Source organism: Plodia interpunctella, chromosome 2, assembly GCF_027563975.2.
Source record: "Plodia interpunctella isolate USDA-ARS_2022_Savannah chromosome 2, ilPloInte3.2, whole genome shotgun sequence".
Lineage (NCBI taxonomy): Eukaryota > Metazoa > Arthropoda > Insecta > Lepidoptera > Pyralidae > Plodia > Plodia interpunctella.
In genome coordinates this window covers 4850617-4867638 of record NC_071295.1, presented here as the reverse complement: position 1 = coordinate 4867638, position 17022 = coordinate 4850617, and the positions used below count along the sequence as shown (strand labels likewise).

The 17022-nt window shown below is 34.5% G+C and overlaps 3 protein-coding genes across 3 annotated transcripts in view; 1 reads left to right on the top strand and 2 right to left on the bottom strand.

Moving 5' to 3' along the window:
- The window catches only part of LOC128676672 (dynein axonemal heavy chain 8), a 31682-nt gene extending 26135 nt beyond the window's left edge, over nucleotides 1-5547 (bottom strand). The window contains exons 1-15 of the mRNA XM_053756945.2: nucleotides 5040-5547; nucleotides 4837-4947; nucleotides 4640-4751; nucleotides 4226-4368; nucleotides 3428-3629; nucleotides 3169-3332; nucleotides 2686-2862; nucleotides 2217-2320; nucleotides 1915-2134; nucleotides 1692-1838; nucleotides 1443-1582; nucleotides 1255-1339; nucleotides 999-1144; nucleotides 620-764; nucleotides 182-280 (exon numbers count right to left, since the gene is read on the bottom strand). Of these exons, the coding sequence (XP_053612920.1) occupies nucleotides 182-280; nucleotides 620-764; nucleotides 999-1144; nucleotides 1255-1339; nucleotides 1443-1582; nucleotides 1692-1838; nucleotides 1915-2134; nucleotides 2217-2320; nucleotides 2686-2862; nucleotides 3169-3332; nucleotides 3428-3629; nucleotides 4226-4368; nucleotides 4640-4751; nucleotides 4837-4947; nucleotides 5040-5330 (2286 nt within the window). The 5' untranslated portion in view covers nucleotides 5331-5547. The remainder of the gene's footprint in view (nucleotides 1-181; nucleotides 281-619; nucleotides 765-998; nucleotides 1145-1254; nucleotides 1340-1442; nucleotides 1583-1691; nucleotides 1839-1914; nucleotides 2135-2216; nucleotides 2321-2685; nucleotides 2863-3168; nucleotides 3333-3427; nucleotides 3630-4225; nucleotides 4369-4639; nucleotides 4752-4836; nucleotides 4948-5039) is intronic.
- Nucleotides 5548-5679: 132 nt separating this feature from the next.
- Nucleotides 5680-13881, top strand: rec (recombination-defective). The gene is made up of 15 exons (XM_053766039.1): nucleotides 5680-6058; nucleotides 6475-6707; nucleotides 6913-7000; nucleotides 7151-7282; nucleotides 7464-7579; nucleotides 8022-8126; nucleotides 8596-8742; nucleotides 9190-9409; nucleotides 9770-9936; nucleotides 10278-10417; nucleotides 10901-10991; nucleotides 11451-11578; nucleotides 11742-11967; nucleotides 13065-13226; nucleotides 13590-13881. Exons 1-15 carry the CDS (start codon nucleotides 5833-5835, stop codon nucleotides 13782-13784), a joined length of 2376 nt encoding a protein of 791 aa, XP_053622014.1. The 5' UTR covers nucleotides 5680-5832; the 3' UTR covers nucleotides 13785-13881.
- On the bottom strand, nucleotides 13234-16997 carry rasp. The gene is made up of 4 exons (XM_053766053.2): nucleotides 16679-16997; nucleotides 15451-16235; nucleotides 14807-15024; nucleotides 13234-14612 (listed from the first exon to the last, which is right to left on the bottom strand). Exons 1-4 carry the CDS (start codon nucleotides 16776-16778, stop codon nucleotides 14117-14119), a joined length of 1599 nt encoding a protein of 532 aa, XP_053622028.1. The 5' UTR covers nucleotides 16779-16997; the 3' UTR covers nucleotides 13234-14116.
- Nucleotides 16998-17022: the final 25 nt, after the last annotated feature.

Below are 17022 nucleotides of genomic sequence, written 5' to 3'. Positions count from 1 at the left end.
AGCCACTACGATTCCTACAAACTTAATGTCTCATTGAGTTTGTTGGAATCGTAGTGGCGGTCCATATATATATGAAAGATTGGCCCTAACCGCCACTCTAACGATCACTGACAGCCCAAATAGTCAAGCATTCAATTGATTAAGAATAAAAAAAAAACATTTATTAATCACTATAATATACCTGACCGACGTTTTCTTCCCAAGCCTTGTGGTAAATCAACTCGTATTCAGTGAATACGATGGTCATCACATTAAACAGTTTTATGCAACGTTGAGTATTCTGAAAAATATATATTTTCCAACTATACATGATCTCTCTACCAATAAATACTATATCAGGGGTACATCTAACTATAAGACTACGTTCTTATAAAATTACCGATCTGAGAATGTGATGAGTGTGAAAATTGATAATAATAACAAGAAAGGTATGATGTTTCCATTGCAATTGTCCGGCACACAGATCGAGAAGGTCATAACGTAATTAATATTCTATATATCTTATCTATCGAAGAAATAAAGACACAAAGAACACTATTGAGTGTCTGCGCCTTAGGAGGTCATAAAATCGTTTCAGATAACGCAGCCTACGAGAACTATGTTCAAACCTAATACTAACCATATGCGTTATTACTTCGTGATGTTGAATAAACTCCTGCATGGGAGCCTTTATATTCTCATTATAGAACCTAATCCATAATATCCTGCCTGCGACAGGTGGCATATTTCTGGGCAATTCCGGGTTTTCTCTTTCTTCGTTATACCTGAGGCAAACATTAACAGCCTCAAATAAAGGATGCCAAGCTCATGACTGTAATGAACCGTCACGTGAAGGATCTAGCAGTCAATATCAAATTCGTTCATTATTTAAAATATTTTTTTTTAATATTAATAATGAGATGAAAAAATTGTAGAATCGAGCGGATAGATCTACGGCCTCTATACTAAAACAAAAATTATCCGTATCAAAGACTGAGAAATTATGAATTCATGCTAACCTATCTCTTATCGATTCAATTTCAGATGTGTACAAGCTGATCAAATCATAATATTGGTCCTCTAAATAGAGACAGTCCAGCTTCAGCGTTTCAAATCTTTTCAAGAGATGTAATGCGATTTCAGTTGTAGGACATTTGTTAACACTCTGAAATAGGCGATTAAATTGTTTAACCAATGAGAGCTAACAAATATGTTGAATAAATGGTAATTGAATAATTGAATAACTAGCTATATATTACATGTGCATATATTTACGTTAATCATGAAATTTTCTAACAACAACTCTTGATTTGCCACGTTGTCTTTATACTGTTTGTAGTCCTTATCGAAATCTGGACGCCTGATAAAAATTAAAATTTCAAAACAGTATATATGGTACAATATTCCAGAAAATAATGAGCATTTAAAATTCATTCCAACAGATAAACTTCTTGTTTGCTTACCTATGATCTAGAGCATCATACGTTTTCGTGGATATGGTTTTAAACAGTTTATTAAAATTTGCTGCATACTCCTCGATACCCTCTAAGGTAGTTTTATTTAAAACATAGTAAGTTATGTAAGTTTGAAACAGGTCAGTAATCTGTAAAATCACCGATTAGTGACAATTATAAAAGACTTGTAAACATACTAAATAAATTAAGCACTGAAATAAGTAATTGCTTATTTATGTAGCATTTTGCGATATTTACCTTCAACAGCCTTCTTTTGAACGTTTCGAATTTTCCAAAAATGTACATTTCCGAGCAATCGAACGGCCTCTCATCTGCCGCCTCCATCATTTCTTTTTGCGTCTCAGAATAGCATTCGCGATAGAAGGCATATAAGCTGAGACACATCTGTTCAGAAAATAAACTTATATAAACTTTTCTTATTGATCTTTAAAATAAAAAGAAACAAAACTTTGAAACCTACCTTTGCCTTCTTTATGAAGTTCCACTTGTCCTGATTCCAAATTGTCTTCTTTCCTTGATTAGTCAAAAAATCCATACACATATTCAGAATTTGATTAGTCACTTTTACTAGCAAAGTTGATATCTGCTTTGTTGTATTATAGTATCGAGAAGTGGCATAAATCATACGTATTGTATATAGAAGACCAGGTATATATTGTTGCATTGTTAGGGGGTCGCATCTTAAATATGATAAATATTTAGATTAAACTTCACCATTAATTTAATCTATTGAATTTATAGGCAGTTTAAACATTCACTCACCTGTATAACGGCTCACAATACTTTTCCAAAGCGTACAAATACTTAACATTATCGTAAGCTTCGTTGTAGTAGTCAGTCACCTGATTGTCCAAAAGTCTCCATTTCTGTAATTAATAGCTTAATAATTTAAATTGGAAGCGGCAACTGTCTGGAATATAACTACAGTCCTACATCAGACCTAAAAATAAATATATTTTTTTTATTGCAATACAAGCGGTTCTAGTGGTCAAAAAAGATTGGGTCAAATATGATATTTTTATTTCCTACCAAGGTATAAAAATCGAATATTTTTTTCAATATTTGATGTGGAATTAAAACAGACCAGCTATACTAACGACAAAAGTTGTTCAGCGTAATAAATAAATGTCCATCCTCACTTTCGTATTTATGATTCACTGGAATCAGAGTCCACGCGAACGAAGTCTCGGGCATCAATTAGTATTATCCTAAGTACTAAATTCATGTGTACCTTAATGAGCTTAGACTTAGCGCGAATCAACGTATGAATGTACATATAACACGGGTCGCTCTTTATGTGTTCGATGATGGAAGTGAAGGTCGTGAGCTGGCGCCTCCAATGGTCCAGCTCTGCCAGGGGTCCAATGTGCGACGGCTCCCGACGGAGTTGCTGACTTTGTACCAATACCTACAAAATCATCACTGAGCAATCGAAAAGGTTTATGCGTTAGTTTTCATCCTTTCGGAGCGTTGGAGCCAAGGTGCTAAATGACCAAGGTGCTAAATGACCAAGGTGCTGAAATGACCAAAGTTGCAAAATTACTTTAATCTGTTCAGAGCCTAATGATCACATTGTGCGACGATATTTTTTGCAACGTATCGATATTCCCGACTGTATTTCTTAACAGACATTAAACGCATCAAACTATCCATAAGAACGACCAATACTAAATCATAGCACTAATTATCATTATAAATATATAAATAAACTAACCATGGTAATTTGTCTCATCCATTGCTTGACGTACGTGCAGATTTCCTCCAGAACGTGAGTCTTCGTAATAGCAAGCTTCATTTTTTCTTCGTCAATCAGCTCGTCCTCGTAGAGCGTCAAATTAATTTTGAACTTAGTACAACAGTCCAAGTCTATCTTTGTCTCTGCACAAAACATTATAATAAGTACGAGGGACTAAATACTTTTTGCCTAAATTTTTTATAGCTTCCCATTTTACGTTTAATTTTAAAAAGCTTACTTTCCAAATAATCGATGAAAAGCATTATCTTAGAGATGTAAGTCTTGATGATATCTTGGCTTCTAGGGTTCGGGGGGTTGATGTCACCCCACGCTTTACAGACCTGCAGCGCCGGTACATACACTCGATTCATAGTTTTGAATATCCCCGATACAACGTTCTCCGTTTCTTGATTCATATCGAAGAATACTAAATAATAATCCTAAAAGGAATAATAATAATGAGTCCGCATCACGAAAGAAGTTCCGGCAATAATTGGAACTACAAATAACAGCTCGACCACGTTTTCATTGTTAGCAATAGTAACTGCGGCATTTGTTTCGAGGACTCCAGGAAAATTTTAGTGCAATAGGTAATCAACTCCCAACCTTGACCTTACCTTACCTTTACCTTACCTTACTTGAGTACCTTAGAGAAATTTTCATGTAATATAACTTTGGTAGATAGGTAATTTACATTATAGTATTAAAGTAAGTAAAGAAAAACCCCACATTGTGCTTAATCACAAACTTGTTTACTATTAAGAAGTTTTTATTAAATAAATATATTATGTCAATAAAATAAAAAACGTGAAAAATTATGTGGCGTACGTTTGTAGTAGAACGAATATCTATGAAATTTAGTACACAGGTGGAATATGTACCAGGGAAAATATAACAATAGGGTACTGAGATACAGTAGCGCAGCTAACTATACAATATAAAATAATTAATACGCCACGAAAAAAGCCCCGCATATGTATAAATACGAATTGAGGGACTTCTATCATGGCACGAACTCACTGGATCTGAAACTTACTTCAGCTACATTTTTAGTATCGATAAGTTTGTTTTTAATTCTGTACATGGCTACGACTGCTCCCTCTGTACCTATAGTAGAACAGTCAGAAATGTACGTGCGTTCCATTTTTGCTTTTTGATTCGGTATGAATCTCCCAGATTCTGAAAAAAATATCGATCTCTTTTACGAAGCCCGTCAAAGAAAAGGGCGAGGTGATTAATATTTATACACAAAATTAATATTTACAAGTTTTTGTCGGACGTCGGACAAACGATAGGTAGTGACCTCTTTAAAAATGTTTTATGGATGCCCTCAGCACCTACCTTGTTACCTAAAACTATTGGAATAACATAGGACGAGCACATACATGCAATATTAACAAGTAGTTTCAATTACTGCTTCCGCTCAACAAAATAAAAGCAAACCACAAACCCATTTTCAAAGGTGGGAATAAACCATCACAAAGGGCAATGCAGTTACGTCCCCCTTCTGCTACAGCACTGTCTAATAGGTCTATATGAATATCAGCATCATAGACACCTTCCTAAAATATAGAAAACAAATAAAGTAGGCTCTCAAAAAAAATACTAGGACTTGGAACATAGGTAACATAGGTCTCATCGGCTCACCAGTACGTATTCAGGTGTTCTATTTAAAATACATGCAGCATTCTCTAATAAGAATCGATGCTGAGTTTTCAAACCTCCCATGCGATTATTACGAGCTTCTTTAGCCTTTGCCTATAAAAAGAACAAAAATAGGGACTAATTAGACATTTTTCAATGCTTAACAAAATAAAACCAATGTTTGTCTAATTAGAAAATTTATTTACTTGCTTGTCTTTATAAGACTCTTGACCCAGAGCCAATGTGCTCATCGACACACGACTTTTTTTCTGAATATCCTTCAAGCGAGCTCCTGCATCAAGTATGGCCTCTAGTGCAGTTCTGTCTACTTCAACTATTTCGTCCTCGCCATCCAAAAACATAGCTGACTTTGACGGTGGTCGAATCCTGCTAACCACTTCTTCGATTTTTGCTTTCGTTTCGGCCACATCCTCAGCATGATCATCTCCTCCAGCTGCAGCCGCCGGGCCAGCCTCTGGGGGCGGTTCATCGGCCATGGTTTTTATATATATCGCCTACTCCAGTTATATTCAATGTCAATAATATGAAAAGGAAAGATCTATCGACGATAGAAAACCACAAAAAAAATGTTCAACACAGTTTCTGTCTTCTTCGAAGACAGAATTGGTTTGATTTGTTTTTGTTGACATATAAATAAGATATTCTTATTTCAAATATTGTTTGTATTTAAATTTGGAGCCAATTTACGGTTTTTCATTGAGCTCATGTAATAGAATTATTGTATAGGTACATATTGTACATGTACTCAGTGAGCTGTCTGTGTCAATGTCACATCGCTATTCACCGTCACTGTCACTGACAGTGACAGCGCGGCAAGCGGCAGCAAGTCCATAATATTTGTTTTGTTTTGTTTATTTTTGCTTTTCAATTTCAATACATAGGTGGGTGGGTACAAACAATTTATTCCACAAATAATTATTTTTGCTTCAAAATAAATTCAACTTCTGAATTAAAAAGTACCTAAAATAGCTGTGTATAATGCGTCGTTCCTGGAGAGGCCGATATAGAAATAATTGGCCTCGATACAATAACAGATATAGATCAAGCAGCAATAATTGCGATAATACCAGTGTAAATAATTCCTCTAATTCCACACGAATAAACAGCACAACCGAATCTTCTAGGGCGCCTTCTAACCAAGCACCTATTTTAGTACCTATCAACTCTAATAACTGCACATGGAAACTTTATTTCCCATCTGAAGGTAAGCAGGTACGAAAAGTACTACTATAACTGATTTGCCATCAAACCAATTTCTTTTATTTCACTACTAACTGCGCTCCATGGCTTCGCTCCCGTGGGAATTTCGGAATAAAAAGTACCCTATGTGTTATTCCACGTTATTTTCTACCTGTGGACCAAATTTCATAACAATCGGTCCAGTAGATAAAGCGTAAAGAGATAACAAACTTACTTTCGCATTTATAATATTAGTTGGGATTCATTTTCATTACTTTTTAACAGACTTGCATTTATAATATTAATATGGATTAACATATGCAGGCCCAATGTCCAACTTGTCTGAGCCAATCTCAATTGTGTTGTGCCTAGCCTGATTTATTTGAACCCCATGAAAAGTATACCTATTATATTAAGTTCAATGATTTTATATTTTTACAGAATATTTACCAAATAATGAAAATGCTGAACATATAAAACATTTCAAATCATATATTGAAAGGAATAGAAGCTTATTCGATCTTGAGAAAATAGATCATACTCGCAGTGTGCCATTAGATGTGCAAAATTTAACAAATGATGTTGAATTCAAAAGTGGCTGGCCTACTTTTGATACAGATTTGTGTGAAAAACCCGAAGCTACATTACGCCAACTAGAGTTTTCTTTACATGAGGTGAGATATATCAGTGACCTAGTTTTTTTTTCTTTTCATTTACATCCTTTTCAGTGGCCCACTTTTGGGCAAAAGGTTTTCACCTCTCTTTATCATAGAAACTGTGCATTCATTCCTTATAGACCTCTCCAACTTCATCTGCACTCTTTTTAATACAAATCCTCTGGTAAACCAGATTAAATTATATCATCTAATTACTTTTCAGAGTTTAAAATGTGAATCAAAAATAAAAGTTCGCATACTAAATCATCAACCAGTTATACCACTGGCTAATTTAAAAGTCAATTATTTTGGTAAGTAATCAATTTATAAAATGTACTTACATCAAGGTAAATCTTAGAATTAAATCTATTTCCAGGAAATAATCCTGAAAGAATGTGATTATAAACAATTAAGAAATAATTATTTAATTAAAATTGAAAATATCTAATAATTGTTTACAGGAAAATTAGTCACCATCAAAGGCACTGTGATCCGAGTGGGCAGTGTAGGATTGATATGCACTTCAATGGCCTTTGAATGTTCCAGTTGCCATGGTGTGCAAGCTGTGGTACAGCCTCAGGGTGTCTTCACTGGTATTTATTTATATTAAATTATTGTGAGACTCTCTCTGTGTTGCATTAAGTACCCTAACATTTTCTTCATAGCTGTGAAAGCCTTCATATGATGTCCATAGGAGGATATGGAGTGACTATTTTGAATGAGAACCACATTCCACACTGAGAAATTAATTTGCCTTTTATATTTGATTTTCAGGTCCAAACCATTGTCAAAGTTGCAACAGCAGTTCCAAGCTTGAGCCTTTGCTATCCTCACCATTTACAAACACAACAGATTGCCAAGTCGCCAAGATACAAGAAATTCAATCTCAGGTGACAAACTAGATTCCACACCACAAAAGAAATCTGTGTCAAAATTTGTAACAATCAATAACAGATAGGCAAAGTTTTTCTTATCAGCGACAGCAATGCTGTGTGTGTTCATCTTTTGTGCCGCAAATAATAATATGTATGTTGTATTTAACATCTTTGATTACTACTTTCATAAAGTCCATTTTAGCCCTTTTCTATCCAGTAATATGCATACATATTGTACATACTCGTATGTACAATATGTTATATATGTTATATACAATATGTTATATGCATATACGTTCATCCTTCGGCTGTTATGTGAAATGAAGAAGGTAAAACCATTATATTTATTTATCAACAATTGCTATAAAAACTCTTTCACCTCTTAAATATGAAGAAGAGTTGAATAGTAACAGAGTATAAAAATTTTCACGAACAAATAAATTAAAAATATTTTCAGAGTGTATCAGGAACAATACCCCAGAGCGTAGAAATAGAGCTGCAAGGCGACCTGGCTGGGACGGCTTGTCCTGGAGACGTGATTTCTGTAACTGGCATTGTACAAGTGGGTATCTGAATCTTGCATTATAGATGGAATCACTACTGATCTTTAGTGACCATTTTATATTACTATGTTACTTCTATATTACTATATATCATTACTATGTAATTCATATTCTGAGTGCATGTTCTTAATATGACTAAGCTCCCATATGAATTAATACTGTGGCTTCACTCTATGACACAGTTAGATAGCATAGCATATTCCTAAGATTATGACTGTGACTGACAATGTTTGTACTCAATCACATGAAATCTACTGAAATGATTTTAATGAAATTTGGTCATTGGGTAGAATATTATGTGTACATTTAATGGATACCTTTTGCCCCAAAATTTTAACAAAACCGTAGCCCCGGAGCCTAGCTAATGAGCTTACATTTGTTTAATTTTAGAACAACATATCGCCTTGAGTCCTTAGTTTTTCTTTCCATAGAAATAATGATATAATATTTGTTATCTGTATTTTCCAGGTTCGTGGAGAAAGTAAAGGCGGCGAGGACGGAAAAAGAGCAGCGAGGTTGTTGGAACTCTACATTGAAGCTGTCTCTGTTCATAGTCAAAGGAATTTGAGCAACCCCTCTCTGTCTTTTACTCTGAAAGATTACTATGCGATACAGGCAAGTTTCAAAGAAATGTGAATGGTAATATTATTATGGTTGGGACATGACAGAATAAATAATCGTTCTATGACCTAATTGGACAAACTGCATTACACTGTATAGAATACAGATTCATGCACAGGTGCACACAGATTGGACAGGTTTTCCGCGCTGTGATTGGCTGAGAATATAATTAGCTGTGGTGAAGTTTCTGCGTCGCTTCTTTTTCACCTGCGCTTTGGAAGTTGACAGTAGACTGCTTTAAGTAAATTACTAACTAATTAAGTAATTTTTTACGTCAATAAGTGATTTAACTACTAAGTTTAGAAAACCATTTTGTTTTCTTTTTTTTTTAATTTAAGCTGATGTAATATTTTCATTTGTTATTACTGAACAGGTATACTTTTTTGTAAGTTATAAGGTATTCACAACTGTACTAACAACGTTTATTACTCTCATAACCAGGAGATTCACGCATCAGAAGACGTGTTCAAGCTCCTGGTTCACTCGCTATGCCCCAGCATCTTCGGTCACGAAGCGGTGAAGGCGGGGCTGGTGCTGGCGCTGGCGGGCGGCGCGGAGCGCGCGCGCGGGGCGCGGCCCGGCGCGCACGCGCTGGTGCTGGGCGAGCCCGGCCTGGGCAAGTCGCGTCTGCTGCAGGCCGCCGCTAGCGCCGCGCCCAGAGGTTACTGGACCACCATATCATTTTATGGCATTACATCATTTTTAATTGTTGCCCACCATATCAGGTCAAGATTCGGTAAAGGTGAAGCAAGAGATTTTCACCTTTTGGAAATAGTCAAATTTACGCAAAAGTTTTCGTAATAATCTCACCTTTTAAAGGATTTTATTTCTGGCACTTTTTTAATCACAATAAATGCATCTCTGTTCCTCTTTCGTCTGAGCGTTATCCCGGTTCCTCACAAGCCTAGGGTTCGTTATCATAAATGCATAATATGTTACAAATTTAAATTGTCCCTGTCGTGTATATGGCAACACGACTCGAAGAACAGAAATAACATTAATTTGAATATATATTTTAAAGGCGTGTACGTGTGCGGAGCGTCGTCATCGGCGGGCGGGCTGACGGCGACCGTGTCAGCGGGCGGTGCGGGTGCGGGGGCGGGGGCGAGGGCGGGGGGCGGCGCGCTCGAGGCGGGCGCGCTCGTGCGCGCCGACCGCGGCGTCTGCTGCATCGACGAGCTCGACAAGGTTGAAAAAAAATATATATTTATTGGCTCCAAAACATTGGCTACAATACATAACAATCTCAAGTAATAATAGAATACATAACAAGGTCAGAAAATTATAAAAAATATATCTCTTGATAAAATAGATGTATTATTATCATTGTGATAATTGACTAACAATGCCGCTGGATTAGAGGATTTAAAGTTGAAAGACCATTTTTTTTAAATACTCTACTATCGTAAGGAACTAAAATTTTTCAAAAAGTACAAAATCATTATTTTTTTTATTAAATTAGACAAACTGCAACTGTAGATTTCCTTTGTAAATAAAAAAAACGTAACATATAATTGAATCCCTTACAGATGACCGCTCACCACAGCAGCCTGTTAGAAGCGATGGAGCAGAGACGAGTGAGCATCGCGAAAGGAGGAATAGTATGCAGTCTAGCTGCGAGGGCCACTGTCCTGGCGGCCGCCAACCCAGCCGGCGGCAGCTACAACCGGTGGGCTGTGGGCTGCCAGTTATACCTATGTATAGTCTGGTACATAGGTATAACTAGCTGGTAGTCCCAATAAGTACTGGAACTACGAACTCTAATGTTATTTAATAAGTAATTAGTGATTAATGGGACACGCGGAACAGTGCGAAAGGGGTGAAAACCTTTTTGTTCTCCTCTCCTCTCGCATAAAAGGGAGGAGAACAATTATGCTTGCCTTCCTTGTTAAATTTTCAACTGTTATCCTTAAATATTATAAAAAGAAATTCCACTGTCGCGTCTGTATGTATGAGCGCGATAAACCCAAAAACTAGCGAACGGGTTTTTCTATGGATAGTGTGACACCTAAGTTTAAGTTTATAAGGTTTATGATTTTACCCGAGCGAAGCTGGACGATTCAATTCTATCTGTACCACCGTGCCGAGAATGCAAAATTATATTGCCTAATTATATTACCTGTAATTCTCAAAGCAAAAATACTAATTTCAGGGCAAAGACTGTTGCTGAAAACCTGAAAATCAATCCTGCTCTCTTATCAAGATTTGACTTGGTGTTTATTCTCTTAGACCAACCCGATGAGGTAAGATTTACATTTAAAACTAATCCTCTCTCTCTGTTTTATACGTGAACCTTGATGAATTCGAGGCTGTGACGCTGCGAAGACCGGTGTAAGCGGAAAAAATAAAATTTTGGAATTAGCCAACTTTTTCAAAATTTTTCTTTTTTTGGGAATACTATTCCATATAACAGCTGCCAACGCTACGTGTCCTTAATCACATCGTACGTAAGGATATGAGTTTGTCCTATTCTAACATTCTAGGGTATTAAAAGAAAATTACCATAATATTAATAAAATTAAATTAATTTGAGGAATGACAGGTCGTATCGTATAAGATAACAATTTTTTTTTTATAGTATTGGATATTGACAGAACTAGAGAAAACATTTATAAATTCACTTTTTCTTTCAGCATCCCTTTTATATCTTTTATACCTGGCGAATATCCTAGTATATATGCGTATTTGTTTTTATTTTTCAGAAAAATGACGCAATGTTGTCAGAACATGTTTTAGCCATGCACAGCGGCCAGAAAAGCAAAAAAGTCGGAAGTCACGACGCCAATGCTAGTATTATCACAAGCCAATATGATAAAGGAGCTTCTTTGAGGTATACCATCTTGTCAAGTCGATTTATTGAAATAGACGCTTCCAAAGTACCAAAAGTTGTGTAATAATCATATATACGACTTGTCTTTTGAATTTATGTAACAGTTGTAATAAACATTACCAGTATAATTAAACAAATTCTAATATTTTCAAATGTGTTCCAGCAAGCGGTTACAACTGAAGCCGGGAGAAAATATCGATACATTGCCTCTGGTACTATTCAGGAAATACATTGCGTACGCCCAAAGATATGTTCATCCGAAACTTTCCGCCGAGGCAGCCACTACACTGCAAAATTTCTACTTAGACCTGAGACACAACCATCAGAACAGCTGTGATGGGCCGCCTATCACCACTCGGCAGCTTGAGGCCTGTATTAGACTCGCACAAGTATGTTGCAATTCAAGACTAGTCTACATGCTTATTTAATGAAAAATAAATTAGATCTTTTCTATAATTTTACAACTACTAGCATTCAAACGAATAAAGAAAATTACTCTAACAGCATTTTGACCTATTATGACAAAGGGACCTATTTTATGTGGTTTGGTAAAGTATTAATATAATGGTCGAACGGATGAGGAGGATAAGGGCGGCAGCACACAGAGGAGGGTGGCGTACTTACGTTCCTGAGCATACTCAGGAGTGGGCGGAAAAGGGCTGAAATAATGATGATTATGAACATGCACATGTTACCGGCCAGACCCGATTTCAGGATAAACTAGTTTTACCTAAGCTAAACTAATTCTTCCTACATGCGATAGGATAAACTGGTATAGCCTAGGCTAAACTAATTCGTCTTAAGCCCGATGGGATAAACAAGTTTAGCCTAGGCCAAACTAAGTTATCCTAATAGAAATACACACTCAGGATAAACTGGCATGACCTAGTCTAAACATTATAGAATATCTAGAAAGACAAAATAAATAGGAAAATTGAATAAAATACTATTTAATTAAAATGAATCATTTCATTAAAACGATAACGGTAAAACAAATAATCACATTCTAACAATTAATAAAGTATGTTTAATAATATTAAAACAATATAGTATTTTAATATTAAAAATACTATATTTATAATACTATTTCGGAGACTTAGTTTGTTGGACTAGGCTAAAAAAATTTAGACTAGGTCATTCCTGTTTAACCTGAGTGTGTTTATTTCTATCAGGATAAACTATTTTGGTCTAATATAAACAAATTTTTCCTATATGCGATAGGACGAACTAGTGTAGCCTAGGCTAAACCAGTTTATCCTATCGCATGTAGGAAGAATTAGTTTGGCCTAGACAAAACTAGTTTATCCTGGAATCGGGTTTGGCCGGTAACATATGTATACATTGACTAAATAGTGCTGTTTTCGAAATAGTACTTTGTTGGCATGCAACTATTTTATTAATCTTGTCACTTCCTTTAATTCATTCAATTATATTGTTTCATTTTCTATTTCACCTAATTCGTTATTAACAAGTATCTTTATTACAGGCTCGGGCAAGAATAGATTTAAGAGAAGAAGTAACAGTCCAAGACGCTAATGACGTGATTAGCTTGATCAAACACAGTCTGATGGAAACCTTTAGCGATGAGTTTGGGAACATACAGCTGTCCCGATCTATCAATGGGTCTGGAATTAGCTCAAGAAATAAAGTAAGAATATTTTCACTGTAAAATTTATTTAGCACTTAATAACTATTAATACTGATTGAATTTTGAACAAAATAAAATAAGGAAAATTATCCATTATTTGGTGGGTAATGTGTCTTGACTGAATAATAAGTATACATTACAAGGAAAACATAGGCAATAAAGAGCTGATATAAAATTATAAAAAAATATGTGTAACATTGTGTCAATACTCGTGTTTTATTATACCAGCCTTTTGGGCACATTGCAGCGGGGCAACCCCCTTATTTGGCTGTACAATTTGCATTTTTTTTTAAATTTAGTTATTATAATTTAAGTTTTTATTCAATGGTTTTTCATTTATTTTAAACATGTACATTTTTTCAGTTGAAGAAATTTCTGGACGCGTTGACAAGGCGTTCGCATCAACTAGGCAAAGATATATTCACAAGACAGGAAATGATACAGATACACAAGGCTGCCGGAGTGCCTGGTGACGCTAATGAGCTGATCGAAGCTATGCATGTACATTCTTACTTATTATTGAAAGGATCTAATACATACCAACTGATTGCCATATAAGTTGTTATGTTTATTAACTTATAAGCTGTCTGTGATTTTATTTTAATAAGTATTGTTGTTATGAAACTTTGTTTTTAAATATAAAACTCACACTGTTGTCAATCTTTTTTTACAAAGTTTTTACCTAGTAATACAATATTAGCTTTATAATTTCAATATCAGTTTTGTATATATATATGTTTTGTAAAAAAAATGAAATATAAAAATCGGTATAAATTGACGATCAAAAAAGCCTAGGTAAGAAAAAAATTAAATAAAAAATATTTGTTCATATTAAAATGATCTTAAAATTAGTCATTAAAATATATCACAGAAAATTATATATAAAGGCACTATTGAATAAGTTTCATATTGACAGCAATATTCTTTCTATCAGTTCTAGGAGAAATATCTTTCAAAGCCATTGATACATGACAACATGAGTATAAAGCTAGACTAATAACAGTAAAATTACAAAATGTAGGATGTGCGAAATTTTCAAAGAATAAATTGCCTACTTTTGTACCAGCAAACAAATAAAAATTTGAAATTGCTGATAGAGCTAATAATGGAGTACACAACAAAGCAGTAAAACGAATTTCCATTTCGTCTGTCTTTAATACATTTTGCTTGAACCATTTGTAATTCGAAGTCCCTGACAATTCTTTACCAATAAGTTCTAATAGTATACCTAAATAATTCAAAACAGACCAAATCAATATGTTCAATGCAGTTCCGTGCCACATAAAAATAAATAAAAATGTGGCAAAGGAAGCAAGAAGTTTGTACATCATTTTTGAGAGCACGAAATTATCTATGAGAGTAGCAAAGCTTGGCTTGTAGATATATCTGAAAAATAAATATTTTAATAAATTATACAAATAAAACAAAACATTAACCTTATAACTGAAAGAAATTTATATTTTTAAACATTTCTCTCAGGGCTGACTGGCAATTGTAACCATCATTAAAATACTACTGAGCCAAAGTGTCAAATTAAATGCTGTTACAGTACCGTTAAATGAATATGAATAAACACTTACTTGACTAAAAATTTATAAAGACCAACATCAAAATATCTCCACATTTGAGAATAAACATGTATTCGGGCTATACATCGAGGAGTGGGGGGTGGTTCCATGTGGTCAAGTCTCGCAAATGCTGATGTAGTTCCATAAGAAATAACATACTTTAAATGAAACTCTACGCCCATCCATAAGCCTGCACCACAAAGAGCTAGAGCTGGCAAGTTTCTGACTGCCTAAAATGTCGGAAAAGGATAGTAAAATAGTTACAAATAATTAACTACTATTTTATTATATTCTTAAAATTTAATAAGATGAAAATATCTAAATTCCACTGGCGATGTATCTGCCATTTTGAGGCATCTCTTTTTTAACTGAGCTATCAAAACCGGTACTCAACTGAACAAATATTGAATAATCTCTTTCGTCTTATGCTGATCATAGTATTCTCATTAGAGTAGTAGTCACTAATAGTTTTTATAATAGTAATATAATCCAGAACTAGAATTTTCAAACAAACCAAATTTCTAGCAACTGTCGACAGAACCAGCTACATGATATTTCAGTCTAAACATTAAGACAACAGGTCAGTAACAGTGCAAAAATTTAGGATGTTATCTAAAACTTTTGAATAATTTGGTATAACTAATTAAATATCTTACCTCCATATTACTCTGCATAGCTAAAAAATATATATAATGAAAAGCTAGTTCCAACAATAAAGTGTAAGTCTGGAAGAGCATCACATCCCAAAGAAATCTCTTCAATCTTGGCATCAATATGTCACTGGTCACATGAAAACTCTGTTCAAAGTCTTCATAAAGAATCATTGGTCCAATGTACAATAATGGCAAATACAGAACATAACTACATAAATTGATTAAAATTTCCCATGCTGAAGGTAGAGCACAAGCCATGTTTTCCACATTCTTGTATTTATCTATCTTGTCTACATAGTCAATGCAAAAACTAATACACCTCAGTTCAATCCAAGCTACAGTAAATAAAATAAGAAACACTTGTTCATCCTGGAGCTGACCATTTTCAAGAAAATACCAAAAAAAATACTTATATTTCATTGTGTTATAACTAATGAGTAAAAATAAACCAGTCAACCATATGCTAACTTTTTTTCCTCCAAAGATAATTATTGTATAAAATATTATAGGCTGTGCCATAACCACTATCAATTGTCGGTATCCCATGTTGAATGTAACAAAAAACATACTAGAAATGATGTACCAATATTTCAATAAAGATATATTTTTTCTTCGAATGAATTCTGAAATTATGAACTGTACTATGAGACCGAACCAAAATGTCTGAATGAAGTATTTCCAGCTACTCCACTCTATATCAGACACATCCTTGAGCCTTGAGATCATTCTCCATCCTGGTTTTAAATCGTCTATTGTATAATATAATGCAGAATTTTTTTCTAACATATCTGAAACAAATTTCATCAATTTTGGTTTGATTACCATAGAATAGCTGGGAAATATACTAACTTTTGCCCGCAGCTTCACCCGCGTCAATTTTCCGGGATGAAAGGTACCCTATGTCCTTCTCCATACTTCAAACTACATCTATGCAAAATTTCAAGAAAATTGGTTGAGTAGATACGAGTTTATAAATGTAACAAACATACTATCGCATTATTATATAAGATTGCATTGCAAATTGCTGAATATAAAGAAATAGGTACATAGTACATACATTTGTAATGTTCATAGGTACATAACCTATGAACATTACAAAATGTTTTAAATAGATAACTGAATACAACATTGTAGCATCTTCAACTTTTTCATGAACAGGGTAAATATTGTTGAATAAATTGAAGTATCTTTGAAACTAAGGGACCGATAGAAAAAATCTGCAGGTACTTACCTGATTGTGCTTCAAACAATTTATATAACGAAAATAAATTTGCTAATATCCATAGTGAAAAATACAGGGTAAGTTCCACTTTATTCAATTTGCTCTCCATTTTTTCCTAAAGTGGCAGTTATCGGTAAAAGTATTTATCCTCCTATGTTACATTTTCCAGTGATCACATTCCGGAAATTTCAATCAAAACAAAACATTTGTATTGAATGCAAAACGAAAGAAATCAAAGAAAACTGCTTTGTTTAAGTTTGTTTTGGTTTTGTTTTGATTGGTTTTGAGTTTGAAGCTACGGTTTCGTTCGATGTTGATTGACACATTTCTTTTAGTATTACCAGTATAAATAT